Consider the following 27,474-nt stretch of genomic DNA (forward strand, 5'->3'; position numbering starts at 1 on the left):
CCTTAGGATACCAAGCCTACAGAATGAGCTCTCCACCTACCTCTTTTGGTAGGAATAAGCCTGGTAGCTAACATCTGTTGAAAAAAAAAATCCTCAAGAGGTTTGTATCATTCAACAGCTAGACACACGAAGCACTACAGGCTAATGAAACCACAGTGGCCCTCAACCTGCTACAGATACAACCAATCTCTGGCAAACATGGCCCTCCAAAACTGAAGGGCTCTAGATTTGTTAACGTCTGAGAGACGTTTTTCTTGGGAAAAAATGTGTTGCTACTGTATAAACATGAGTGGCAGAGTATAACAAAACATAAATCTATGAGAAGATAGCTGCTAGCCTGAGACAATCTGGAATCTGAGGTCTGTTATAGCCCTTCTGGGGATCAATCACTCCTTGACTGTGCCTCTCTTGGGTCTGCTGGGAAGCTTTTTTTTTTTTTTTTCACTTTTTATTAATTGTGCCTTACATTTTTAGATAGCCACAAAAAGAACCACCCTAGACAAAGAAAAGCACTTTCTCTCTCCCTCTGGGAAGAGAACTAGCCTTGTCAGCTCCTCTGTTGACAAAAAAACCCTTTCTCTATATGTGCCTGTGTCCATGTGGTTTTCTGAGATGGGTGCTTTCATTTTTGACATCTTTGTCCTAGGACATTGTTAGCTTTCTATAACCTAATAATCTGACCTTCAAGTCCCTCTGTGCTGTCATCTGGAGAAAATGCAAACACATACAGATGGGAAAATCAAAGAAGTATTGGAAACCAAACACAATTTTACAGGTGCTCATTCCTGAAAAAATAGACTATTTTTTGATACTTTTTGTCAATAAATGCCACGTTTAAATGTAGTGAAATTTTCATGAAGCCATTTGGGAAGTATGTATACTTGTGCTTTTGGGCTCAAAGCTAGCACTCTACCAAATAGAGCCAAAAATCACTTGCCCTTGCAATACATGTGATTAACATTTCAAGGTGTTTCACAAAGGAGACTCTGACCCTGTTAAAGTACCAGCAATGGCTTTGGTATAGCAGCTGTTGTCTACAGGGTTGTTTTCTTTTGCAGGTTCTGGGGTTCTGGGGCTTGAACTTAACATATCAATTGTTTCTGCCTTTGGCTAGGCCCAGCATTGCCAAATTTTATAACCGATTTATATTTTGTAAGTGTAGTGGAATTTGAACTGTTGAGTTCTTTTTTTTGTTCAATGGTCAGATAATTTATTTTTTATTGTAATTAAGGGTTACATTATATTCACCAGATAGGAGGTGTATTACTGTGCCGGGAGTTTGGCCAAGTGGTAGAGTGCTTGCCTAGCATGCACGAAGACCTGGGTTCGATTCCTCAGTACCACATACATAGAACAAAGCCCGAAATGGTGCTGAGGCTTAAGTGGTAGAGCTCTAGCCCTGAGAAAGTCCAAGGACAGTGGCTCAGGCCCTGAGCTCAAGCCCAGGACTGGTAAAAAAAAAAATTTTCTCCCCAAAGTAGTTTTCTGATGTTGAGGGTGAATTTTTCTGACATATTTGTACAAAGCACAATAGATGTGTACACAGATAAACTCACTGCTGGAAGAGAGTCCTACATACCAGTACATTTACTCTGGCATTTGTCCCAGTTGACATGGAATGAGCTTGAGGTTCAAAGGGGAACACTTTTCTGGGTCATCTGATCTGTGTCCTAGCTTTTTTAGCAGCCCTATCACCCCACAGAGGCATGGCCTGGATTCCTTGCCACATTTCAGAGTTCCCCGTATATGCAGTAATTCTCTTGTACAGCTCCAGGACGTGCATGGGGCACTAGATTGTAGGTAGGAAAAAAAACCCCACAATATTTAGGATTCATGAATTGTACAACGTAATAGAAACACATTTTAATAAACTTAGAACAGTAAATAGAGTGAACATTTTACAACTATCAAGACCAAAATAAAAACAGGTATTGTCCAAGGGAGGAAGGAGGGAAGCGCTAATTTTACATCTTCCTCTAAGTTGACTTCAGACAAAAATTCTAGGTTGGGGTCCTCAAGAGGATCTACTGCCTCAGTGAAGACTGAATTTCCTTCCTGAGGTGGGGCAGGGGCAGGTTCTAGTTTCTCAGGTGGAGACTGAATCTCCTGCAGCTGGACAGATTTGTCCTGATATTCTGTGAGGACAGACTCGCTTTCCTCGATGGACTCTATCTTTTGAACTTCATTTAGGAGTTCTGTTGAACTTAGACCGGGGACATTCTCCATGAGCCCCTCAGGGGCTCCTTCATCCTGCACCGCAGGAGTGCTGACTTCACTTGTTTGGAGCCGGTCCGGGCGGACTGTGAAGGTCAACGGGAGAAATTCTGGATCTTCCTCCTCCTCAGGGTCGCCTGCAGGTTCACCCGTGTCACGTGTGGGGTTCACAACGGGGATGTCCACAGCATCCAAAACCTCTTTGGGCCTCACTACTAAGGGCACAAACCGCTGTATATTCACATGCTGTCTAGAGTCCAGTGGTGGCTCCGGATTTCCATCCATCACCATGGCCGCTGGGTTCTGCATCTCCACTTTAGGAGCAGCTGCTCTACGGCGGCCCAAACCTGAGAACAGAAACACATACAGGACTCTTAGAGTGGACTCTAGAAGTTCTGGTGTGACTCAGCTTCCATGAGGATCTAATGGAGGAAGCTGCTGAATTTGGGTTTGGACTGATAAGAAGGTAGGTAGGGCCTTTCTCATGAATGGCTATGCCCGAGTACTTTCAGTAAGAGAAGAGAATATCCATCGAAGGACATTTTGCCAACCTGGCTAGTACTGAGGGTTCTCAGCCAATCACCAGCCTGGTAGGACTGTCCCTAGGGGCCCAGGCTCCTCTACTCACAAGCTCTCAGGCGCCTACACAAGGACTTCTTCTTTCTCTTGGTCCGACTGGACTCCTCCAGCTGGTCAAGAATAAAACGTAAGCGGAGTAGCAGGACCGAGGAGGGCATATTGAGGAGGACATAGTACATGAGGTCATGCAGGGCCTCTGGGTTCTGGCACTTAAAGAAATCGTCGGGGTAAAAGTCCATCCACATAGTGAAAAAGCAGCAGAGGGCGCTGTGGGCAGATTGGGGACAAAAAGAGTGAACACCGCCCTGATGCCATCCTGAGCCTCCCATAGCCCCTTTCTTGCAGGACTTGCAGGCTGTGGCTGTCCATCCAATATGCAACTTGTATGTTAGGAAGTGGGGTGAGACTACTGTAAGCGGGATGTCCCTCATAACTCACTTCTAGAAGCTTCTGAAAGACAGTTCTCTAAAATTCTCACTGTGACAGGCAATGAGAAGGTTGTTTCCACACGGCATCTGACTTTCTGCACACAGCCCTTCCTGTCATCCCTGAGAGAACACACCCACACCCACAGCGGTGTCCTCTGGCATCCACTGAAGTCCCAAGCCTCCACCCCCTTGTGAAAAATCACAAGTGGTGTGCAGGTAAGAAATCTGCACTTTGGATCAGAAGCCTCAAAGATACCCATTTTGCAGGGACAAGCCTTCCTTTTGTACCAAAAATCCACTTACTTCTTTATTTGTTCATCTTCCTCACAATGAGGGCGGAGGCATCTGTACCTATGGGAGGAGAGGAGGAAGTCAGCTGTTAACAGAACATCCAAGAGGCTGGGTAAGTCCCAGATGGGAATGTAAAACAGAGACAAACAAGTGAGATATGTTTATGCAGTTCTGTGAAAATTCTACAAAGAGGCTTATATGCATCTGTCCATTGTCAATGAGCCAGTGGCTCATGCCTCTAGCTAATTGGGAGACTCAGGTGTGAGGTCACAATTTGAGGGCAGCATGGTCAGAAAATGTCTGAACATACTCATGTTCAATGACCCAGCCCCAAACCAGAAATGGACATCAAGCTGAAATGGTAGTTGTGTGTACCAAAGGACAGCCCTCTGGCCCTGAGTTCAAGATACAGGATTAGCACATACACACAAAAGGAAACACTTCAAAGGTCTGTAAATAAATACACACAATATAATCCTTCCATGATGGCTCAGAAGACATTTGGCCCCCGGTTCACACCCCCAGCCTTTCCTCTTTCTACATGACTTCACAAGATTATTACTGGAATCTTATTTACTAATGGGAAATGTGATTTCCTAGGGCCTCACCTAGGTGAGGGCTGAAGTGGGGTGCCACTGGCTAACACGAGTGTTCCTAACCTCTCAGTATTCAGACTTGTGAGGCTCCAGTAGCTTCTGAGGGAAATGAAATATCCACACTGGAGACACAGAGTCCTGACTGAACTAGGAAACTGAACCTGTAAACTCCAGGGTGTAAACTCCTTTGTCCCATTGCCTAAGGGAAGACCCCAGTGAAAAGAACAGGCTCAGGGCCGGGCCAGGTATTCCCAAGACTCAGCCAGTGGAGGCTGAGCAGCCCTGGGCTTGAAGGGGGAGCACTCACTTTTTGAAAAGAATAGCCAGCAGCTGCTCCATTGTCCCATACGATCTGTAGCTGTGAAGGAAACTTCTAACAACGTACAGCTCGCCTTTCCGGTGGGCACGGACCATGTTCACCACCAGCTTCTCCAGCAGGCCTGCCTCCGGGCGCCACACGTTCAGGCTCGGGGCTGAATCATTGTCACCCTAAAGTAGTAAAGAAAATGAATCTTACAAACATGGAAATAGGAACACACTTCAAACTGAGTACTTGTCATAGAGTGAACTGAAAACCACACAAAGTACTCTCTCAGTCTAGACACTTGAAAACACACAAAAAGAAGGTTCTAATGTTAGCCAGGACGGGGTCAAATAGGTTTCCTATCAGGAACATACCTTGCCTGAGTTGCCTTGTATTTTCCTTAGTTTCTTCCTGGATAAGGGCTTTTCACATTGGGCTGGTGGCTGGGCGCTCACCCAGGGTCGATAGGGTTCAGTATGGCCATCAGGCCTCTCTTGCCTGAGACGTGAGTCTCTCGTCCTGCGAAAACAACACAGAAACATGTTTCTCGCTCCTGAATCACAGGCCAAGTGAGCTGGCTTGAGCCGACAGGCATTTATACTTGCCTGGCTATCAGAGTTCTATGATCTATTCCATTCTGAGGGAGGCAGGGTCACCTCTCAGCCCAATGACCTATGCTGCTTCCTCACACAAGACCAACTGGAGGCTGACATCTCCCCTCCCACATCACAATGTGCACATGGAGACACAGTCCACAGCACAGTTCACCTTGTCTGTCCAATCCCTACATCCTCTGCTAGCCCTAGGTACCAGCATGTCTCAGCTTCCAGGAGCCATTCCTAGGTCAGATCCATGCCTTATCTGTCACTATTACTCTCATCCTGCACAAACCATTCTGCCTCTCAGGGCCCTCTGTGCCTGCCATGTGCTTCTTGTACAAATTTTGACATCTCTATGGTGTTCACCTTTTTTTTTGTTGTTGGTTTTGGGGCCTGGGCACTGTCCCTGAGCTCTTCAGCTCAAGGCTATAGCCCTGCCCCTTGACAGCTGCAGCACCACTTTCGGTTTTCTGGTGGTTAATTGGATATAAGAGTCTCACAGACCTTATGACTAGGCTGGCTTTGAACTGTGATCCTCAGATTTCAGCCTCCTGAGTAGCTAGGATTATAGGCATGAGCCACTGCACCCGGCAAGTATTCAACTTTTTTGTGACATTTCCAGGCATCATTGATCCAAGCACATTTTGTGGGGGCAGATTTCCCTGCCCCAGGGCCATGCACAGATGCACAGGACAATTGAGGGATCCATCCCATGGCCAACCGCCAGGACTGTCACAATAAGCCGCAGCGCATCAAAGAACCACTTCTTAGTAGGGAGTGCATCCCAGCCAGGCCACTACTTGTCCCACCAGGAAAGCGCACACTTAGTTTACTAGGCCACCTAGGGGTGAGAATGTCACCAGCTAACTCATTCATGTGGCCTGGGCGCCTCCAAGATGAGGACTGTCGGGGTCCTTCGTTCCGGTCCCTCTCAACTAGGAGGAGGGATGGGGAAAAACACGCCCCGACCAGGACGAGCTGTGAGAGGAGAGGGCCCACTGTCCTCCTGCACTCAGCCTTCCTTCCCCAGAGCACGAACAGAGACACCACACAGCTTCATCAAGGCAGGAAAATCTTTCTCCAACCCCCCCCCTCCTCATATTGGGTGCGGGAGCCTATCAGCACAACAGGTGGGCAGGATAAAGAGAGTCACATGTTTACCCCTAGTACAGGTCTCAGCAGAAAGTTATTAGACATGGCGTTACTCGCCCCCAACATCTCCCCTGTTTTTATTTTAGAAAAAAGAAAAAACCTAGGGTATGTGAGGCTACCATCCTATCAGATCGACTGTGCCTGTCTTAGGTGTCTCCAAGCTCGCTAGTCTTCTTACCCGTCATGGGATCACCAAGTCCCTTTTACTTGGCTCCTGTCTTAGGTTGATAGGCTACCAGCCATCCATTTAAGCAAATCAGACCTGAGGGGGTGCACCTATTTCCATGGGAGCAGATGCCTGTCGCATTAGCATTCTGTGGGGCACGTCACATCAAGGGTAAAAGGCCTACCTCACGGCCCAGTGCTCACTTTCTGGTTTTGGAGGTTCAACCTGCCTGTCTCCTGGTTGGGAGGTTTGGCTGTGGTTTGTGATGTAAAATAAGGCTACCTCGAACCCATGGATTGGCCTCGCTGCCCTCTCTGACCGCACCTACCTCCCCCTGTCCTGCCTACTTTTATGTTAATAGATTCCTGCTTCTTACTTTAGCCCCTGGTATCTTCCCATTAAACGAGTCTGCCGTGACATTCTCCCTGGCGCGTCTGTGTCTTCCCTCTGGAGAGGGAGGGCTGGGTGAAGGCGGCCAGCCGGCCCTGTCCTTTCTGGTCTCGTCTTAGTCGGGGCGTGTTCTCTTTGCCCTTCCTGCTGGTCAGGAGGCAAAGAGCGCTAAAATCCCCGACAGTTCTGGCGCGAGAGGAACGCTCCTCAGAAGCGGAATTGTCTGCGAGCCGAGCCAAGTGGATGTGGATGACGAGGTACGGGTCTCCCTGAAAAGTTGGGGCCTTAAACCTAACATTATCTGCCAGACTGATGTAACCTACTAAGCACTCTTTGGAAAATTATGTCTGTAGATACTCATTCACATGCTTGTTGGGCCACTGCACATTCCGGTGAAAGAGCCTGACATGCTGAAAGCCATTCTTTACAATGTTTTGTTATCTTGAGTTTACCCCTACAGGTTAAAATGGATAATGGGCCTTGTTTTAATAAAACAAAAGGGGGGAGGCAACCCCCATGACCAATTGAGGACAGCTATGCTTACATTATTTTAAATTTTTCCGAAGATCAGCCTCTGACTGCCTTTCAGAGACACTGGTCTAATCAGACGCCTTATTTAAAGGTTGAAGTCCATTGAAAGGCCCTGATCCCCTCATTAGTGTGGGGAGAGGATTTGGATGTGTCTTCCCGGTGGGAGAACCAAACCCAATTTGGGTACTGGCTAGAGATTTAAAATACTGTCAGCAAACAAAAAATTAATTACCCAAGAGCACCCCCTCTTGAGGTATGCTTTCTCCCTCTCCTTCACAGGAATAAGGAGACCATACCGGACGCCCTGCTTAGCTGTGGTTGGAATCCTCAGTCACCTTCCAAAAGACCCGCGGAGACCCGCACCCAAGGACGCACACACGGACCACTGGATGCAACAGGCAAGAGGATTTTTATTCGGGCATATGCTCGGGCTCCCAAGTCCACTTGACCACGAGATCCGCAAGGTTCGGGTCAGTGTCTGGGCTCGGGCTTCTCAGGTACACGTGACCTCGAGATCCGTGAGGTTCGGTTCAGTGGCTGAGAGCCCCGATCTGTCTCGGGAGTGACTTTTTATAGAGCCTTACAGTCCGTTATAGCAGGACCCGCGCTTTTACAGCCAATAAGTTTAAAGCATTACAGCAAGGTCTGCACGCAGGCAGCCAATCCTTTTGAAACAAATTATACATTTTGACCAATAATTGCTCAGACAGGGCCCAGTGGGAAATATGTGCTGAGTTGTATCCCTCTGGCCTTTGGATGGGGAAGCGACCCTTATCTGAGTTAGCACATGTTGTTTGTGAGGTAGGATGGCTAGCTGCGGAGACTGGTCAGCAGGACGTGGGCTAAGCTTGTAAAAACTTCTACCATGGGGAAGGGGCAGGGTCGGGTTTTACACAAGTTCCTGCCCAGTTATGAGAGGTACGGGCATTAGTAAGGCGTGCTTACAAACTATTCTATGACCTCCCGGCTCTCATTAATTTCGAGTGGCCAAGTTCAAGGGACTCTAGGATCTGTCATCATCTCTGCCATCCAAGCAGAGGCTTACTGCATTGTATAAATGTCCTATTGGCATTTCGCTTGCTTAGTTGCTGGACTTGAACTCAGGGCCTGGGCACTGTCCCTCAGCTCTCCAGCTCAAGGCTAGCACTCTGCTACTTTTGAGTCCCAAACTTAGGGCCTGAGTGCCGCGCCTCAGCTCTGCAGCTCAAGGCTTGCACTCTGCCACTGTGAGTCCTGAGCTTGGTGTGAAGAGCTAAAAAAGCGCCCCCATTCTGAAGCAGCAACCGTCTTGTTGTTTATGTAAGCTGTTCAGGGTATAGAGATGAAAAATAACTACCCCCAGACCCCAAATTACTCCCCATTAGTAAGCAGAATAAAAATCACTGTAGGTAGCCAGAAAATCGCCATTACAAGATGGCGCCGATTTCCGCTGTTTGCCTTGTTATTCTGTATCTGTTGATCCGTGAAGTTAAGGAAGAGGAATGCCTGCCCAAAGTGTGCCATATGACTGGCTTGTTTACAAGAGGAAGCAAAGCTGACTGGTGAAGAGAGCCTTAGGAGGCGAGGTTAAGAGGAAGTGGGAGGAGAAAGGAGAGAGAGGCGGGAGGAGAGAGAGACTGCGAGCTCGAGCTCGCTGAATAAAACGTGGCTTGAGAAGAAGTCCTAACTGTTGCGATTTTCCTTGCCGGCCGAGGGGATCGCGACAACTGGCGGCCCGTATGGGGACTTCAGAACTCAAGGTGGTGCACAGGCAAGTCCCGGGTAAGGGGGACCAATCCATTTTGCTCTCCTCTGTAGGTAAAGAGAGCGGGGAAAGGCTCTGGAATGGGGGCCTCAGAACCGTCACAGGTAGTGACTGCTCTTGACGGCTAAGAATCTGAAAGGGAAACAAAGTATCTTGAGACTTTTCCTCCGTAATGGGGAGGAGGTGGCCCCTTGGTTCTCTGTGTCAGGAAATCTGTTGTTGCCTACTTGGGATAAGTTAGGGAGGGACTTGGACACCGCGGCAGATCAAGGACGACTAGGGCCCGGAGTAAAACCCATTTGGAAACTCGTTAGGAGCTGTCTGTCTGATGAGCGCTGCTCTGGCGCGCCAGTGGAAGGAAAGATAGCACTGGAGGAATTTAAGGAGGAAAGGTCAGAATCCAGGAGCGAGAACTCAGGGGAGGATCGAAAGGTTCCTTCCATTTATCCCCCCTTGCCACCTGAAAACATGCAGGAGGAGTCTGACCCGGAAGAGCCTGCGTTAGGTGCAGTACCCCGGCTTAGTGCTATCTCAGACTGGAAAAGGTCTCGTAAGGGGTTAAGGGGTTGGACCTTAATACAGGGCAGGAAGCTCCTCATTTTGAGGCGCTGCCCCCGCCCCCTCCTTTTCCTCCTCCTCCTACCCCGCCTGTTGTAGGTGTTGGACGCTCCCGAGCTCCAGAAGTGTGGAAGCAAGTACAAAAGGAACTTTGTCTAGGATACCCAGTTTTTGAAGGACCCAAGAATCAGAGATATCATGAGCCCATAGACTTCAAAACCATTAAAGCACTGGCCGAGTCAGTCCGTGCCTACGGAGTGGGGGCCTCCTTCACTGTAGCTCAGGTGGAGAGCCTTAATAGACACTGCATGACCCCGGCAGATTGGGCCTTGCTTGCTTGAGCTTGTCTTAGCCCCGGGCAATACCTGGACTGGAGAGTTTTTGTTATGGAGTATGCCACTGAACAAGCTGCAATTAATGCAAATGAGGGAAGGCCCTATTGGAATAGAGATATGCTATTGGGATTGGGAAATTTTGTTAACAATCACAACGGGTTTCCCCGCTGATGTCTATGGCCAGATTAGCCAGATAGGTATTAGGGCATGGAAGGCTCTTCCAAATAGAGAAGTTGCAGGAAATCTCACTAAAATCATTCAGGGACCTTTAGAACCTTTTTCTGATTTTGTCGCACGAATGGTTGATGCAGCTGGAAAAATCTTTGGGGACGCAGATAGGGCCATGCCCCTTATCCAACAGTTAGTATTTGAGCAGTGTATCAAAGAATGCAGAGCAGCAATCACCCCATACAAAGGAAGAGGTATTGAGGTATGGATTAAAGTATGTAGAGAGATTGGAGGACCCCTTACCAATGCAGGTTTAGCCGCTGCAGTAGTACAAATGACAGGGACAAAAAGGAAGCAATGCCTGCTATAAATGCGGTAAGCCAGGTCATATGAGAAAAAACTGCCTGGAGAAAAATAGTAAAGGGAATGCAGGAAATCAGCCTCAAGGACACCCTTTGCCAGGTCTTTGACCCCGGTGCAAGAAAGGTAATCACTGGGCCAATGAATGCAGGTCAGTGAAGGACAAAGAAGGGCGGCTTTTACCTCCACTCAACCAGCAGGGTTCAAAAAACGGGTACCAGGGCCCACGTCCCCAGGGCCCTCAAATATATGGGGCAATGACATCTGCCTCCAGGCCAGTAACAGAGACATGGCCAACCCTTCGGCATCCGAGCCAGCGAGGAGAGCCACTCCTGGGTCAGCAGGACTTGACCTCTGTTCCACCACCAGACTCATATTAACCCCCAAAATGGGAGTCCAATTAGTGGACTCCAATCTCAAGGGCCCCCTCCCTACAGGTACGGTGGGTCTTTTAATTGGCCCTTTCTCTTCCACCCTAAAAGGCCTTAGAATTCACCCTGGAGTAATAGATTCTGATAATCAAGGTATCATCAAAATCATGGTGGAATCCCCCCGGGGAATTTCAGCCATCTCGCCTGGGGACCACATAACTCAATTACTGTTACTTCCTAGCTGTCATAAACTATTCCCTGCAAAAAACATTAGTCGAGGAAATCGAGGCTTTGGATCCTCGGGAGGCAATGCAGCCTATTTATCCATGGATCTTGAGGAACGACCTGTCCTACAACTATTAGTAAATGGAAAGTCTATTTTAGGATTGCTGGATACTGGAGCAGATAAAAGTATTATTTCTAATCAGGATTGGCCAAGAGCCTGGCCAATACAGGTCGCTTCGCAGTCGTTACAGGGATTAGGCTATGCATCTACCCCAAACATGAGTGCGGCTATGCTGCACTGGCAGGATCAGGAGGGACATAGTGGACTTTTCCAGCCCTATGTGGTCTCTATACCCATATCCCTTTGGGGTAGAGACATCCTAAGACAAATGAAATTCAAACTTACCAACGATACTCACAGCAAAGCAGAAAAAATCATGTCAAAAATGGGTTACCAACAGGGTCTTGGATTAGGGAAACAATTACAGGGACGTACTTCCCCTATCCCAGTGAAACAGCTTTCTAAACACCTATGTCTGGGTTTTTCTTAGGGGCCACTGAGGAGACCATGCCCATCCAGTGGAAGACAGGAGACCCTGTGTGGGTTCCTCAGTGGCCACTTCCCTCTGAAAATTACTTGCAGCCCAAGCCCTGGTACGTGAACAATTGGATTTAGGACATGTCCGCCCCTCAGTATCTCCCTGGAATACTCCCATATTTGTTATCAAGAAAAAATCTGGAAAATGGTGACTATTACATGACCTGCGAGCAATCAATAACCAAATGCAGATCATGGGGCCTGTTCAACAAGGACTGCCTTTACTTTCTACTTTGCCTCGAGAATGGCCCATAATTGTTATTGATATAAAAGATTGCTTCTTTTCCATTCCGCTGAACAGTATGGATACTTGTAGGTTTGCTTTTACCCTACCCTCTATAAACCAAGAGAGCCCAGATGAGCTTCCTGTTTGGGAGAAGTTTCCTTCGGTGCGGTGCTTGCACTATATGGATGATATCTTGTTGGCTTCCAAAGATCAGAACGTATTGGATAAGGCCTTTGCCACATTAATTAATTGCCTGGAAAATAGAGGATTATTTATAGCCCCAGAAAAGGTACAGAAGGATAGGATAGTGCAGTACTTAGGAAGTAAAATAACATCCCAAAAAATAAGGCCTTTGAATTGGCAACTGCGAAAAGACCATCTTAAGACCTTAAATGATTTTCAGAAACTTTGAGGGGATATTAATTGGATTCGAGCCTCCTTGCCTATGAGTAATAGTGAATTGAAGCCCTTATATGATTTATTGCAAGGTTCATCTGCCTTGGACTCACCGAGAGAATTGACCCCTGCGGCTAGAAAAGTTTTAGAAATTTTAGAAGAAAAACTAAATTCAGCATTTTTACAAAGAGCAGAACGGGAGCGAGAAATTTCCTTAATTATTTTAGCCTCGTTTCAGCAGCCTACAGGAGTGTTATGGCAGGATGGACCTTTAGCATGGATCCATCCGAAAATGTCCTCCGCCAAATCTATTGAATATTATCCCATGGCAGTTGCCAATTTATCCATTTTAGGAATTAAATTTAGTATACAACATTTCGGCTATCAGCCTAATTTTCTTTTAGTTCCATATAATGCCCAGCAAGTTCAAGCTTTAAATGCCACCATTGATGAATGGGCTATTTTGAATTGTATGTTTATTGGGAAAATTGATAATCACTATCCCAAAAATCCTTTTTTACAATTCTTTAAGGAACATCCAATTGTTTTTCCAGTAATTACTGCCAAGCAACCCATACCCGGAGCAGTTAATATTTTTACTGATGGTTCCAAAAATGGGTTGGGAGCCTATTTGGTTGAGGATCAGGAACCAGTATTATGTCAGTTTCAGCCTGGGTCAGCACAACAAATAGAATTGCAGGTTGTTATTTCTGTATTTAGAAATTGTTCCTTTTCTTTTAATATCATTTCTGATTCTGCATATGTAGTTAATGCTTTGCAGTCTTTAGAAGCTGCAGGACCCATAAGTAAAAGTAGCACTGTATGTAATTTGTTTATGCAATTGCAGGAATTAATTTGTGCTTGCAAAGCCCCTTTTTTCCCATTGCACATACGTGCCCACACAGGTTTGCCTGGGCCCCTAAGTCTAGGCAACGATGTAGTGGATAAGTGTACGCGTATGCAAATGGCTTTTGCTGTATTTACCCCAGAAGTGCAGGCCCAAGAATTTCATAGTCAATTTCATGTTAATGCTCGCACCCTGCAATCTCGGTTTAAATTGTCTCGGCAAGCCGCCAGACAAATTATATTAAATTGCCCAAAATGTGTTACCCATCTTCCAGTTGTGCCATTAGGTGTCAATCCCCGTGGCTTACCTCCCTTAAAAATTTGGCAAGGGGCCGGGAGTTTGGCCTAGTGGTTAAAGTGCTTGCCTAGCATGCATGAAGACCCAGGTTCGATTCCTCGGTACCACATACATAGAAAAAAGCCAGAAGTGGTGCTGAGGCTCAAGTGGTAGAGCTCTAGCCTTGAGAAAGTCCAAGGACAGTGCTCAGGCCCTGAGCTCAAGCCCAGGACTGGCAAAAAACAAAACAAAACAAAACAAAAAAATTTGGCAAATGGATGTTACTCATGTTACAGAATTCGGGAAGTTAAAATATTTACATGTTTCAGTTGATACATGTTCAGGAATTATTCATGCTACCCCTTTAGGGGGAGAGACTACTCATCATGTAATTATTCATTGTTTGGAAGCTTGGGCTTCCTGGGGAATGCCTTATCTTATTAAAACAGATAATGGTCCTGCCTATACTAGTAAACAATTTGGTGCCTTTTGCCAAACCATGGGAGTGCAGCTTTCCCATGGATTGCCTTATAACCCTCAGGGTCAGGGTATTGTGGAACAAGCTCACCGCACCCTAAAAATTTATTTACAAAAACAAAAAGGGGGAATTGGGTATAAAAGGACACCAAAAGAAAGAACTTCATTAGCCCTTTTTACTATAAATTTTTAAAATTTGGATATTCAAGGCCATTCTGCCGCGGAGCGGCACACCACTCCAATTATAGGGCAATTCAAGGGATTGGTAAAGCGGAAGGATATATTAACTGGCCAATGGAATGGGCCAGACCCCGTGCTCTCCTGGGTACGAGGAGCAGTTTGTGTGTTTCCACAGGTGCCGGAATGACTGGTGAGAAAGGCGCAACAAAATGATCGCAAAGAAAATATTGCTGATAGCATTAATTTGCCCGCTGGTGGAGCCTCGTCTACTATGGGCCGTGATGAAGACGTTCCCATTACCGATGCCCGTGACTAGTACCTCTAGAGTTTTTCCATATTTGTTTACTACCAATGGTTCATTACAACTTCCTTATGTCCCTTTTAGTTCGGAGTTAGGAAATTATAGTTTGGCCGTGCATTTGGAGGTGACATTATGTTTTGTGTATCTCAAAATGCTACTAATGGTGATTGTATACAGCTGGATAAGCAAGAGATAGGAGTGTTTGCAAAAAATGTTTCTCAGGATAAACGTGTAGTAAGTCTTACTGCCCTAGCTCCCTTAGCCCCTTATTCGAAGTTTTTAGGGAATGCCAAAGTACCTTTATTGTATCCTAGGTGTAAGTCAAAATTGGTATGGCCGTGGGAGTGGACAGGATGCCAGAGTTCCAGAGTGGTGGGATTAAAACCTGGTTTTGCTTTTACCCCTTTTATTGCTAAATTTGCCAATACTACTTTTGTTAGTAATTATAATTTTACCTATCATTTACCTCGTTATTCTCACCCTGAGAATCCCTTTAATGTTTGGTTAATTTGTGGAAAATATGCTTGTAGTAGTGCTAATGCCTTGGCCTTTTTGGGATGATTCGTTATTGTAATTATACTTGTACAAATTCTAATTGTATGATGTCAGATGGTTCAATTTATAATGATCATGTTAGATATAATTCTTCCTGTAAATATCAGGCCAATTTTGATGCTAGCCCTGTTTGTGTTTGGCCTCCTTTTATGTTTCTTGTTTTTGATTATAATACTGTTAATGGTTCTTTTTAAAACTGTTCACAAAATCGATGTTATTTGAGCCAATGTTGGAATGCTAGTCTGTTTAGTGCTGCTGTGGTTATGAGATTGCCAACATTTGTTCCTGTTCCAGTCCAAGTGCAAGAGAAGGACTTGATTGTAAAGTTAAAGCGACCGAGGCGTGACCTTGGGGTCACTGCTTTGGTTGTCTTGATCTCGTCTTTGATCGCAACAGCTGCTGCTAGTGCTGCTGCCCTGGTGACATCGGTTCAGACTGCTGCGACCGCAAATAGACTGTCCAAGGCTGTTTCTCAAGCGATGGACACACAGATACAAGTTAATCATCACCTTTATCGCGGATTTATGGTGTTAAATCAGAGAGTGGACTTACTGCAGGAACAGTTGGATCTTGTATATAGTTATGTTCAACTTGCTTGTGTGGTTACGGGTAGTGGATTATGTATTACTTCTTTGACTTATGATAATTTTTCTCATGCTGCCAATTTGTCTAGAAGGTTAGGGAAAATGTTGACGGAATCCTGGTCTTTAGAATTTGAAAATCTTACCAATCAGTTGCGCTACGAAATTATGATTGATAATACCACGCGGGTGAATATTGCCACTGTGGAAGATTTTGTCAATTGGGTTTCCAGCTCTTTTAATTGGATTAAGGAATGGGCAGGATGTGTATCTTTAATTGTATTGTTGAGTGTGGGCCTAGGAGTTTTGTGTTGGATTGTGTTTGCATTACGCAGACAAATACTGAGGCAGAGGAAGTGCGATCAACTGATAATAAAACAGGCATTAATGGCTATCACTATGGAACAACCCCCCCAGGTATGGTTAAGCATGCTGGACCAGTAGTCAAAGATGGGTAAGTGAGGAGATTGGTCTTGATACCAACCTAAGACAGACCACGATGCTCGAGTATCTTGTGTCCATGACGGGTAAGGATCAAGAGGCATCTCCCCAACCTAAGACAGGCATGGTCCCTTGCTACTGTGGTGGGAATGACAGGGGGTTTTGCAGGCCTCGTGCCCTTCCTACTACAAATAAACAAAAAAGGGGGAGATGTAGGTAGCCAGAAAATCGCCATTACAAGATGGTGCCGATTTCCGCTGTTTGCCTTGTTCTTCTGTATCTGTTGATCCGTGAAGTTAAGGAAGTGGAATGCCTAGTCACGCTCCTCCTGCGTGATCGGAAGTCTGCCTGCTGCCATAGTAGGGTCTGCCCAAAGTGTGCTATATGATTGGCTTGTTTACAAGAGGAAGCAAAACTGATTGGTTAAGAGAGCCTTAGAAGGCGAGGTTAAGAGGAAGTGGGAAGAGAAGTGAAAAGAAAAACGAAAGGAGAAAGGAGAGAGAGACGGGAGGAGAGAGAAACTGCGAGCTCGCTGAATAAAACGTGGCTTGAGAACAAGTCCTAATTGTTGTGATTTTCCTTGCCGGCCGAGGGGATCGCGACAAATCACCAAGGACCCAGAGGCTGCACAAACAGGAACTTCTGAACCCTAGTCAGCCATTGTTCGCACAGGTGTCCATAAGCTCCAGGAACTACCCTACTTTGTGTCAAAATTAGACTGCACGTATAGCATTGTATAGCATTTGTTTCCCAAACCATAAAACTACTCTCTGACAGTTGAATGGGACCCGGCGTCGTGAGAACTTCCGTTGGTTTCCACCAGCCTGGGAAGCTCCCTAATCCCCATCTTATCTCATCCGACCACCTGATGGGTGTAAACCTGTGATATATGCCTTTAAAAAGACTGTGTAAACCCTGACTGTCAGCTTCTCCCCCCTCCCCCCCGCCCCCGCACCTCACAGCATCACTGCTTTGAGGTGTGAGTGGACAAGTTCCTTGCTGGCTCCCTTAATCTATGGCCAGCTGGCCACAGTTCCTTAGTTAGCAAAAGCATGAGTTAAACTTTAAGATGGCAGCACTATGGTTCTGACCTGAGGCCCTTCATTTCTCTTCCTTCTCATCCTGAGCATCATTATCCACGCTGCCAACAAAGATGCTACCTACAATAAAAAGGCTACAGGAGGTTCCCAAATGCCTCCAAAATGAACTCGATACAAACTATGGACTGGACTATGGTTGGCTCCCTTACCTTCTCCCCTTTGTGGGCGGGTCCCTTGGTTACAGTGGGTTTTGTATTCACATTCAGATCTTGTGTAATCAATAAGCTCCTTCAGTGTCTTAGAAAGCAGGATCAGGGAAAGCTGTTCAGCTAATGGTGGTCTGGCAACAATATGCTGTGCTATGAGATGGCGGACTGGGAACTCTATGAGGTTGACCCTTACCAGGATGTGCAGGTGTACATAAGGGTTTCCTTTGCTGACGTTGGCCATCCCCCTTATTTCAAATCTCTGTTTGGGTCTGCCAACCCTACAGGTAAATTGCCTGAAGTGCTAGAGTGGTAGTCAATGACAGGTAAGATCTCCAGAGGGGGACAACCTAAGACAGGCACACTTCTCAAGTAAGGCAAATACCTGCTTAATAAAACAAAAGGGAGGAGATGTGGGGCACGTCACATCAAAGGTAAAAGGCCTACCTCATGGCCCAGTGCTCACTTCCTGGTTTTGGAGATCCAACCTGCCTGTCTCCTGGTTGGGAGGTTTGGCTGTGGTTTGTGATGTAAAATAAGGCTACCTCGAACCCATGGATTGGCCTCGCTGCCCTCTCTGACCGCACCTACCTCCCCCTGTCCTGCCTACTTTTATGTTAATAGATTCCTGCTTCTTACTTTAGCCCCTGGTATCTTCTCATTAAAAGAGTCTGCTGTGACATTCTCCCTGGCGTGTCTGTGTCTTCCCTCTGGAGAAGGGAGGGCTGGGTGAAGGTGGCCAGCCGGCCCTATCCTTTCTGGTCTCGTCTTAGTCGGGGAGTGTTCTCTTTGCCCTTCCTGCTGGTCAGGAGGCAAAGAGTGCTAAAAACCCCGACAGCATTCACTTTCTGTGTTGACTTTGTAGGCAAGCAATATTACAATTATAGCTCATAAAAATAAATCCAAACTGATCAATCCTGCCCATCTTTGATCAAGTCCCAAAATAGTCTTAAGCAAAGATCACCCAAAGTTAGAATATTAACATTTGTCTAACAATAATTATTTTTGCCATACAGAGGTGGCTTCTGGGGTCTGCAACGCAGTATTCAAAGCATTCTCTGTAGGAACCGCAGTGGAAAGGGCAATAATCAGGGCAGTAATGGCAGCTACGGAGGTGGCAATAGCCACTACCACAGCCAGGAAAATACCGAAGTCTTTTTACTGATGAGCGGGAAAGCATTCTCTTCCGCCTGTACAGGCACTGGTATATACTGAGGGGCTCTTACTACAACAGCCAGAGAAAACAGGGAAGCAAGCATTCCAACATCAACTAAGAGAACAACATTATTGAAACCAATAGAAAAAACAAACACTATCACACAAGCCATAGGGAATAGCAGGGCAATGGAAGAATTAGAAGAGTCTTCCAATCCCCCACTTTTGTTTTAAACTACTGTCCTATCTCACCTTCCAAAAATGACTCTGGTCCCTTCATTTTAAGGGGGTTATGGGCGAAGATCCATTTTCTGTAACTTCTTCAAGCTGACTCAGGGACCCTAAAAGGCTTTAGCCTGTTTTCAACTAGTTTGCACCGGAGCACAGGCTTTCTAAATCACTACCACTTAATTCAAGTATTTTTCCAAGAGTGTCTGCACTTCTTTTCACCTGTTCTTAAACTGTTTACTCTCATATAAGTTGCCACATAGTTTAGACACATTCATACTCGCACAAAATATCCCGTTCGCACACACATTCGTGGTCGTTCCGGTCTGAACCCACTTGGTTCTATTCTAAAATTCCTCGCCCTTACACTGCTCTGGCCAGAGACTCCCATGAGGTTCCTCCCTACCATGCCGAAGTGATGCACGCTTCGGAGGTGATCTGGGAACAATCATTGAAATCTTTTACTGTTAAAACACCTAGCTGCTTCTGCTGTGTTTGCCTGACACAAATGCAGCTTCTTTGCCTTTTTTTCCTTAGCTTTGGGAGGAGTTTTTCTTTCTTTTCCTCAATTTTATGTCTTTTGCCTTTTTTTATGGATTTTTCTTTTTTACTGCCTTTTTTTATGGGTTTTTCTTTGTATTTTCCTTTCAGGTTCTTTGACTTTTGTAGATAGTTGCTTTGTTTACCACCTTTTTTCTTTTTCTTTCTCCCTGTTCCCCCACCCCACCCCAAGCAATTTCAGCCTGCATTTTCCCTTCAGGTTTCCCTGGCCTTTCAGTCCCTCCTTTTTCTTTTTCTTTGCATTATTTTCTTTTCAGGTTTCTCTGGTTTTTCAGTCTTTGAGTTTTTCTTCTTTGTCTTTTGCAGGTAGTTGCTTCCCTTTCTCTTGTTTATCACCTTTTTTCTTTTTCTCTTTCTCTTTGTCCCTCTCTTTCTTGTCTTCCTGTCTTCTTTTTTCCTGTGAGCAACTTCAGCCTGCATTTTTCCTTCAGGTTTCTCTGGCCCTTCAGTCCCTTCTCCATGTAGCTCTCCCTTGGCTCAACTCTCCGTTGTGCCCCTTTTGTGCCCCATGTTGGGCGCCAGTATGTCGGGGTCCTTCGTCCCCAGTCCCTCTCGACTAGTAGGAAGGATGGGGAAAAACACGTCCCGACCAGGACGAGCTGTGAGAGGAGAGGGCCCACTGTCCTCCTGCACTCAGCCTTCCTTTCCCAGAGCACGAAGAGACGCCACGCAGCTTCATCAAGGCAGGAAAATCTCTCTCCAAAAATCCCTCTCCTCCTTATATTGGGTGCGGGAGCCTATCAGCACAACAGGTAGGCAGGATAAAGAGGTTCACTTGTTTACCCCTAGTACAGGTCTCAGCAGAAAGTTATTAGACATGGCGTTACTTGGCCCCCAATACAGGACAAAGACGGACTACTCCCTGACCCCTCAGTAAGTTTTCCAGGGAAGAGGAGACAAAGCAGATGTCTGCTTGAGAAGGAGGGTGAAACCCACACCACACCAGCCCAATCCTCTGCACACCAGTGCTTCTTCTCTGTATCACTGGATCTTTACCAAGGCTTGGATGCCTCTGACCTGCCTGCAGTTTCACTGCACCCTTTTTCTGTAGGAGCATACTTCTTCATGGGGTTGGAAAGAGGGCAAGCTGCAAACACAACCTGCAGTTCAAGGGCCATCCCACACCCACAATGTCAGATACACACCCACTCATGTGGCCATACTAACACTGGGCTCTGCAACTGACTGGCTCTCAGGCTCAGGAGTTGGATGGGGTGAATCCTAGAGAACTGGAAGCAAGGTATCTGGCCCAGAGACCACAACATTAAACTCCTATGTGTGGATTTCCCCCACAAAACACACAGAGAAGTGCCACCCAGCAAGGATTCCTCTGAGGGAGAAAGGCTTGACAGATACACGTCTGGCACTAGAACGTGGGTACTGTCTCCCTGGCCTGAGCCTCTGGTCATCCAAATCAAACCCAGAGCTTGACAAGGCAAACCATCCTAGAGGGCAGTCCCTGCCTGCCCCCTTTGCAAACGCAACCGAGATGACAGATGGGGTGCCCACGAGAGGGGAGCTGAACTCAACCACTCAGTGTTTCCTCGTGGGTCTGATGGCAACCAGAAATGCATCAATCACACCAGGGACCACCAAAATGCCAATGGGAATGACAAAAGTGTCATCAGATTGTACTGGCTATCTCAGGAGTCAGTGTCATGGCCCTAATCTGATCACACACCCCTGTGCTTTCCAGCCTGACCCTCTTGGCCCTGTCTTATCCTAATCAAACACCATCGCAAAGCACACATCTCCCACAAAGTTTCCACCATGCCTTTTCCAGGTACAAAAGGATCCCATATTCTGTTAGCCCAGTCCCAGAACCAAATGATTCCTGTTCTAAGAATGGCTCTTCCCTGAGCCTTGCTTGTAGACCTTATCCTGCAACAGCAAGTCAGTGTCCTGCCTGCCCACCTGCCCATTCTGACACCAAGTATTTCTGCATCTGGCACCAGTTCAAAGGCCCCTATCATTAAGGCCAACCCATCAAGTTCTCCAAGGGGTGTGCACACATGGTGAAACAGAAGGACAGATCATCATCCCTCACCAGCAGGGCATCTCCTCACAGCTGCTACCCTGCTAGTTGTGGAGGCGGGTGCAAGGATGAGTGGGAAAAGGAAGGCCTGTCTCACTGGTGCACTTGTCAGGCAAGGCTGGTAAACCTCACTCACCAATAAGAATAAGAATTACGTTTTCACTCATTTTGTTTAGCTTTTTTTGGGACATGACTTTGGAGGCATCATAGATGCAAATACACTTTGTGCCCTCTTCATGAGATATGCCAGTTAGCAGGTGGATCAGGCACCCTCTAGGGAAGCCATGTACAGGACAATGGAGGGACCCGGCTCCCTGGCCCACGGCCCCCACGACCGGATGGAACAGCAATGCTTGGGAGGATGTTTAGGATGGATGGGCACCCACTGGGGATGGGCATACTTACTTAATTTCCTCAGCGACCAGGAAGTGAGAATGCCACCAGCCAGTTCATTCATGTGGCCTGGGCACTGGACACCTCTCCAAGTGGAACAGAAAAAGGTGGACCACTTCCTGACCCACTGTCAGCTGGCGATCCAGGGCCTCAAAGCCTAGGAGAGAAGACAAAGCAAATGGCAACTTGAGGACAACAAGCCACACCCTGCATGCCACATTTATTTCTCCTGTACATCTCTGGTACCTCCTTTCTACCCCCTCTCTTCTCCCCATAGCTACCCAAGCAAAGCCAAGGTTACTCCTTGGGATACTTTCCATGAGCAACCTTCCAAGGCTGCTGCCTCAGCCATGAGCAAGTAGCTGACTGAGTGGGCGCAAGTGAGTTGGGCCTCACTCCCACTCACCTAAGGTCAAGCCAGGTGCTCAACCTCAGTCACTGATGAGAGAGACAGACGGTAGTGAGTTCTCACTCATTTTGTTCAGCTTTTCCAAAGAATGTTATGATTGTTGTTTGGAGCGGGAGGGAATCATCGACCCAAGCACAGCCAGTAAGGCCACAGGGAAGTGGAGAGCCCAGGACGTAGGGGACCTGCCTGGCAGCAGATAACGCCTAGGCATCCGCTGGGGCCTCGCAACTCCTTCTCACCGGGCGGGATGCATTCAGACATCACCCACTGGCCAGCGAGCGGCGCTACCAGTGACCAAAAACAAGATCAGCCCCTGCCTTGGGGGGATCATCACCCTTACCTGGCACAAGGCTGCAGCTGCAGGTCTGCAGGCTTCCCGCTCTGCTCCTCCGCATAGGGCGCACCACCTCCTGCCCCGCTCCCTGCGAGGCTTCCACGGCGCCCCGCGCTGACAAGTGGAGACAGAGGAGAACAGGGTCTCCCCCGCGCCCGTCCCCTGCACGGGCATCCTGGGACTCCCCAACGTATTCCCTGTCACTCCCCGCATCCTCGGAGCTTCTGTGACTGCGGGGTCGGGCGCGCCGGCACTGGCCTGAATCCCAGGCACACGTGCGTGAGCGCGAGGTGGTCGGCAGCAGACGGCCGGGCAGGAGCCAGCGTCTCCCCATCTCAGCCACGGACCTGGCTTCACCCCGCGTGTGCTCACACACCTGCACATCCGCCTCAGGAAATCATTTATTACCACACGAGAACTCCTTCACCGCGTTGCCGTGCAGTCTTCCCCAAGCTCAGCCGCCGTTGCGCGGTTCTGCGCCGCGCTCCGGAACTGCGTCATCACGCCGCGCGCCGCCCCGCCTCCGTCGCGAGTCCCCGGAAGTTAGACGTCTCCCTGTGTACGGCGGCCTGCAGGGGCCTAAACTGCTGCAGGGGCCTAAACCGCGCCAATGGCCAGAACTAGCCTAGAGTTTGCTCTCTTTTTGCTTGGGTTTACAAGGATGGCGGCCCACTGACGTATTGTACGTTTTTGTTTTGTGTTTGCCGGCCTGATATGCTTGTAATACTAGCTATTCAGAAGGCTGAGAACTGAGGATCACAGCTCAAAGCCAGGCCAGGCAGGAAAGTCTGTGAGACTCTTCTATCCAATAAACCACACACACACACACAGAGAAATGGAACTAGAGGGCTAGGGTTGCTAGCCTTGTGAGAAAACAAACAAACAAACAAGCAAAAAAACTCAGGAATGGTGCCTAGAGTCTGAGTTCAATGCCCAGAACTAGCACACACACCAAAAACTCATGAAGATCTCCTTGGCTATGAATACAAAATCCTACTAAACATTCAACCATCTTGTTTTGAACTGTCAGATATGTTTGTACAATGCAGAATGGCTGTGTATACATAGAGTTGATTGTATTCACACAGACAGACTATCACTACTGGCAGGGACTCCATAGCTTGTTTGCTTCCCTGATGGGGGAAGTTGTCCCAGTTGATAGATGAAGAGAGCCAGGCTCAAGTGGGCCACTATTCCAGGCCGTCTGGCTTGTGCTATGGTACTCTTTGTGTCCCTAAACATCAGAGATCCCATCTCAGCACAGGACAGCATCCTGCTATTGTTGGATTCCTTGCCACTCTTCAGGCATTTACTGACACTTCTAAGTCCAGCAGCTTCTCTCTCAGACCTACCAGGTCAGTATGTTTTATTCTACTCAGGTCTCAGTTGCTCTGCAAGGAGATTTAGGTACTAGTTTGACAACAGATGCTGTTGTAGGAAATGGATAGTCGATTTAGCACTCAAAAATTGCACATCTTAGAATGAAACGTGAAATTTTATTATATCAACAGTTAAAATAATGTAACAAGACTGAAAAGAACCAGATTATTTTCCCCTGGGGAAGGGAAGAATGGGAAGGAAGCTGCTGTCAGGTGGACAGTGGGAGGTCCACCCGTGGCTTAAACTCCACAGAAAACAAATGTGCAGGAGATGCACTGTGGATATGTTCTACACTTTATGAGTGAGATGGGTTGATTTGACATAGTGTAGGCAGCTCCAGGTAAATATCGACTGCCAATAGCAACCCATCCATTATAATTGGATGTTTTGCATTCCTGGTGGGTGACCAGAACCAGCTGGAGGCCTACGGGAGATAGAAGGTGTTATGTTCCTTACACCGAGGACACATACTGCACTTCCAATAAGTGTGGAGGCACCAGATCTTCTTCTGCAGCTGGAGAAGCCACTGATTCCAGTACTGCATCTGCTGCCATCACAGACACATCCTATGCCCTGATCTCAGGAGCAAGTGTTGTGTGTGGTCCCAGATCTAAGGATGGAATGAGATGCACTGTTAATGGAGGGAACTGTAGAAGCCAAGGTTGATCTAAACCTTCAAGGAGAGTGTAGGTGTTGATAATGAGTGCCTGAGCCTGAGAGTCACCATTCAGAGAGTAGATGCTGTCTGATATAGAATACCCAGGACATCTTCCTTGACTGGCTTTTACTAGTAGTTACTGGCCAATCACCAGCCTGGGATTCTCATCCCATGGGGCACCATCCCTACTCCCATGTTCCCCTGCACTTACCTAAGGAATCCTCCGTCTTAGTGACTGTCTCTTTGGTCTCCTGGTCTTGCAGCTGGGTGAGGAGGAGGTGTCCTCAGACCTGGCGGTCTGAGGGCATGTGGAGCAGTGCATAGGCCATCAGCTTATTCAGGTTGGTCAGGTCCTTGGACTGGCAGAAATCCTCAGGGTATTGGTCCAGCCACATGGCAATCATGGAACACAGGGTGCTGTGTGCAGTTGGATAGAAAGCAGAGTGACAGCCTACTCTCTCCTTACTGAGACCCTCCGCAGCCCCTGGTTGAGAGAGATCCCATCCAGAGACTGCCCATGTTGGGCATGTTGCCCATGTTGCATGTTGGGAAGAGGAAGGAGACTCAAGTGAGAAGGCTCCCTACAGTTCTCCTGTGGCACCCATTGGAAGCTCTGCTAGGATTTGATACTGTAGGAATATTTCTTTCTTTTTTTTTGCCAGTCCTGGGCTTGAGCTCAGGGCCTGAGCCCTGTCCTTGGACTTTCTCAAGGTTAGAGCTCTACCACTTGAGCCTCAGCACCACTTCCAGCTTTTTTCTATGTATGTGGTACCGAGGAATCGAACCCGGGTCTTGGTGCATGCTAGGCAAGCACTCTACCACTAGGCCAAACTTCCAGCCCTGTAGGAATATTTCTCCATGGGGTTTTCAGCCCACATCTCCCCTCTGCTATCTGGGAGACCAGGACACTTCACTCATAGTTTGTCCATGCCTTTAGATGAAGCTTCAGTCTCCAGCACAAGTAATACGCCAACCAGAGTTTGTTACCTAGTATCCCAAGCCCTAATATTATTTAGCCCATGCTTCAAGGAGAGCCCTTCCCTCTGGCCCAAATTCCACTCACTTCTTTACTTGTTCATCCTCCTCACAGTTAGGTTGGAAATGTGCATATCTATGGGAAGAGAGGAGGAAGTCATGTTTTCATTGTCCTGTTTATCTGACCTATCAGGTTAGTTAGGTGGGTTGACTAAATCCAGGATGGGAACGGAGATATTTATCTGCACAGTTTCTTGAATGTTACACTAAGGTTGGAATGTGCCTCTCCAAAGTACATGCTTCATGTACTTCCCTGATGAATCAGTACACATACAGCCCTCAGTCCACCTCTACTCTATAGCCCTTTCTTTGGCTCCAGTTCTTCAGGGGCCTTGGAGATTGGGGAACCTTGCTAACTTAGGGAAAATGTATCAGGGGACTTCAAATACACAATCCCTTAGTCAGAGACCTGTTTCTAAGGAAGTAAAATGTCCCCTCCAAGTGACCCATGGTCCTGAGCAGCCCACTTCAAAGGAACAAGGTTGGGTTTCATCCCACTTTTGTTTGAGAAGATCAAATTGAAACCCACAGGATACAGTATATTCTAGGTTTAGGCAGGATTGGTGGTGACATCACTTCGGTTTGGATGTGACATGTACCTGTTAAACAGAAGGTCCAATACTTGCCCTGTTCTGGTAAGCCTTCTGTAAGTACACAGGAAGGCTGGCACAAAGAAGGGATTCTGCTTCTGGTGGAGAGGAACCAGGAGGTCTACCATCTTCTCCAGCACCCCTGGCTCCAGAGTGGTCACTGTATGGGGTTTGTCCTGGATTGGGACTGACACCTTTTCCTCCTGAGGTGGGATCAAGGAGAGGTTGTTCAGAGATGGAGATAGTAGCCCACTTTCCATTGACTCAATATGATCAAGTGAAGTGAAAAAGTCACAGAATTACCATTATTAACTGGCAACCTACAAGTTCCTGAGGGTTCTAGGGTTGACTGAGATAAATTACCTGGGTAGAGTTTACTTGCTCTGGCACAACATTCGTGCGATTTGTATTCCTATGGAAAAACTCCCTGAGGCGCTGGAGTCGGGGGTGAGCACTGACCCAGCGACCACTGCGGGATTTCCTGAGACCTGAGTAGTGGGATCTTGGCAAGCAGCAGGAGAACATCCTCTTTCTTCAGGATTGCTAGCCAAGTGAGCTGGCTCCTGTTCATCTGGAATGTTGTTGCCTGGCTACCCGGATTCCGTGTTCGGTTGGCCCCATCCTTAAAGGTGTAGGGTCACCTTCCCCAATTCCCCTTACCTGAGCCCCTTCCTCACACAAGACCCCTGCAAAGGATTCAGCGGCTGCTGAAATTCCCACTTCCTCATCACCATGTGCACATATGGTCCCAGTTCACAGCACATCTTGTCCAATCTCACCATCCTCTGGCAAGCCTGCTGCTAGGCAGGGCTTCAGTTAAAAGGAGACGGGGCTTTCTTACCATTTCAGTGAACCTTCACAAGTCATTTTGGGTGTCATGGTTCCTTTGTCACCCTAGCTGTTACCTGGCCTTTATTCTAATATCCTAGGGTATTATTAGGTGTCTATACCCTTAAACACCTGTTTTACCTGGCTCAGGATGTTGGGGTGTCTTGTAGGAATAAGGAGACCAACTCAAAATAACTCAGCAAGGCAAAGTTTACTTGTGCCAGAGGGGTGGGCCATCGGACCCAAATCTGGCAAGTCAGTAGAAGGCAGGCAGGTTGCTCCCTTTTTATCCCTAACCCAGTCCAGCCAGGAAAGTCTATGAAATGTTTATTGTCAACTAAGCACCAAATTGCTGGAAGAGGAGCTGTAGTGGGAGTGATAGAGTGCTAGTCTTAAGCAAGATAGCTCACGGACAGCACCCAGGCTCTGAGTTCAAGCCCAAAACAACAATAAAAAAAAGTAAGATTCAGGGAGGGGGTGGGGAGAGGGACATGGGGACCAAGACATGAGAAAGGTATCAATGTCTGTGAAGTAATGCACCTTCTATCTGGTGAATATAACCCTTCTATTAATTACAATAAAAATATATGAAAAAAGTAAGATTCTCCATTATTATTCATTTTCTTAGACAATCACAGAAAATATGGTAAATATTGAGACTGGATAGGTAGGGGTGGACACACGGCTGTTTTGAAATGTCCTTTGGACTTTTATTTATATTTAGGTGGTACTA

At 47.2% G+C, this 27,474-nt stretch overlaps 2 protein-coding genes and 1 non-coding gene across 4 annotated transcripts; all 3 read right to left on the minus strand.

Moving 5' to 3' along the window:
• Positions 1-1,848: 1,848 nt before the first annotated feature.
• Positions 1,849-22,886, minus strand: LOC150044178 (uncharacterized). 2 transcript variants are annotated; one of them, XM_090321345.1, is made up of 7 exons: positions 22,257-22,886; positions 21,520-21,664; positions 4,787-4,931; positions 4,416-4,597; positions 3,525-3,572; positions 2,843-3,060; positions 1,849-2,561 (listed from the first exon to the last, which is right to left on the minus strand). In XM_090321345.1, exons 4-7 carry the CDS (start codon positions 4,520-4,522, stop codon positions 1,873-1,875), a joined length of 1,062 nt encoding a protein of 353 aa, XP_090177471.1. In that variant the 5' UTR covers positions 4,523-4,597; positions 4,787-4,931; positions 21,520-21,664; positions 22,257-22,886; the 3' UTR covers positions 1,849-1,872. The 2 variants fall into 2 exon arrangements, with proteins under 2 accessions (XP_090177471.1, XP_090177469.1); XM_090321343.1 differs by lacking the exons at positions 21,520-21,664; positions 22,257-22,886 and having other exon boundaries at positions 4,787-5,009.
• On the minus strand, positions 21,934-22,032 carry LOC150044179 (small nucleolar RNA SNORD116). Its single transcript, XR_016533329.1, has one exon. It is a non-coding gene; the product is annotated as a small nucleolar RNA SNORD116 (small nucleolar RNA).
• An 898-nt stretch (positions 22,887-23,784) lies between the features above and the next one.
• Positions 23,785-27,041, minus strand: LOC150044180 (ral guanine nucleotide dissociation stimulator-like). Its single transcript, XM_090321578.1, has 5 exons — positions 26,277-27,041; positions 25,923-26,116; positions 25,352-25,399; positions 24,500-24,705; positions 23,785-24,240 (listed from the first exon to the last, which is right to left on the minus strand). Exons 1-4 carry the CDS (start codon positions 26,436-26,438, stop codon positions 24,573-24,575), a joined length of 537 nt encoding a protein of 178 aa, XP_090177704.1. The 5' UTR covers positions 26,439-27,041; the 3' UTR covers positions 23,785-24,240; positions 24,500-24,572.
• Positions 27,042-27,474: the final 433 nt, after the last annotated feature.

Source organism: Megascapheus bottae, chromosome 30, assembly GCF_031878675.1.
Source record: "Megascapheus bottae isolate mThoBot1 chromosome 30, mThoBot2.hap1, whole genome shotgun sequence".
In the NCBI taxonomy this organism is placed as follows: domain Eukaryota; kingdom Metazoa; phylum Chordata; class Mammalia; order Rodentia; family Geomyidae; genus Megascapheus; species Megascapheus bottae.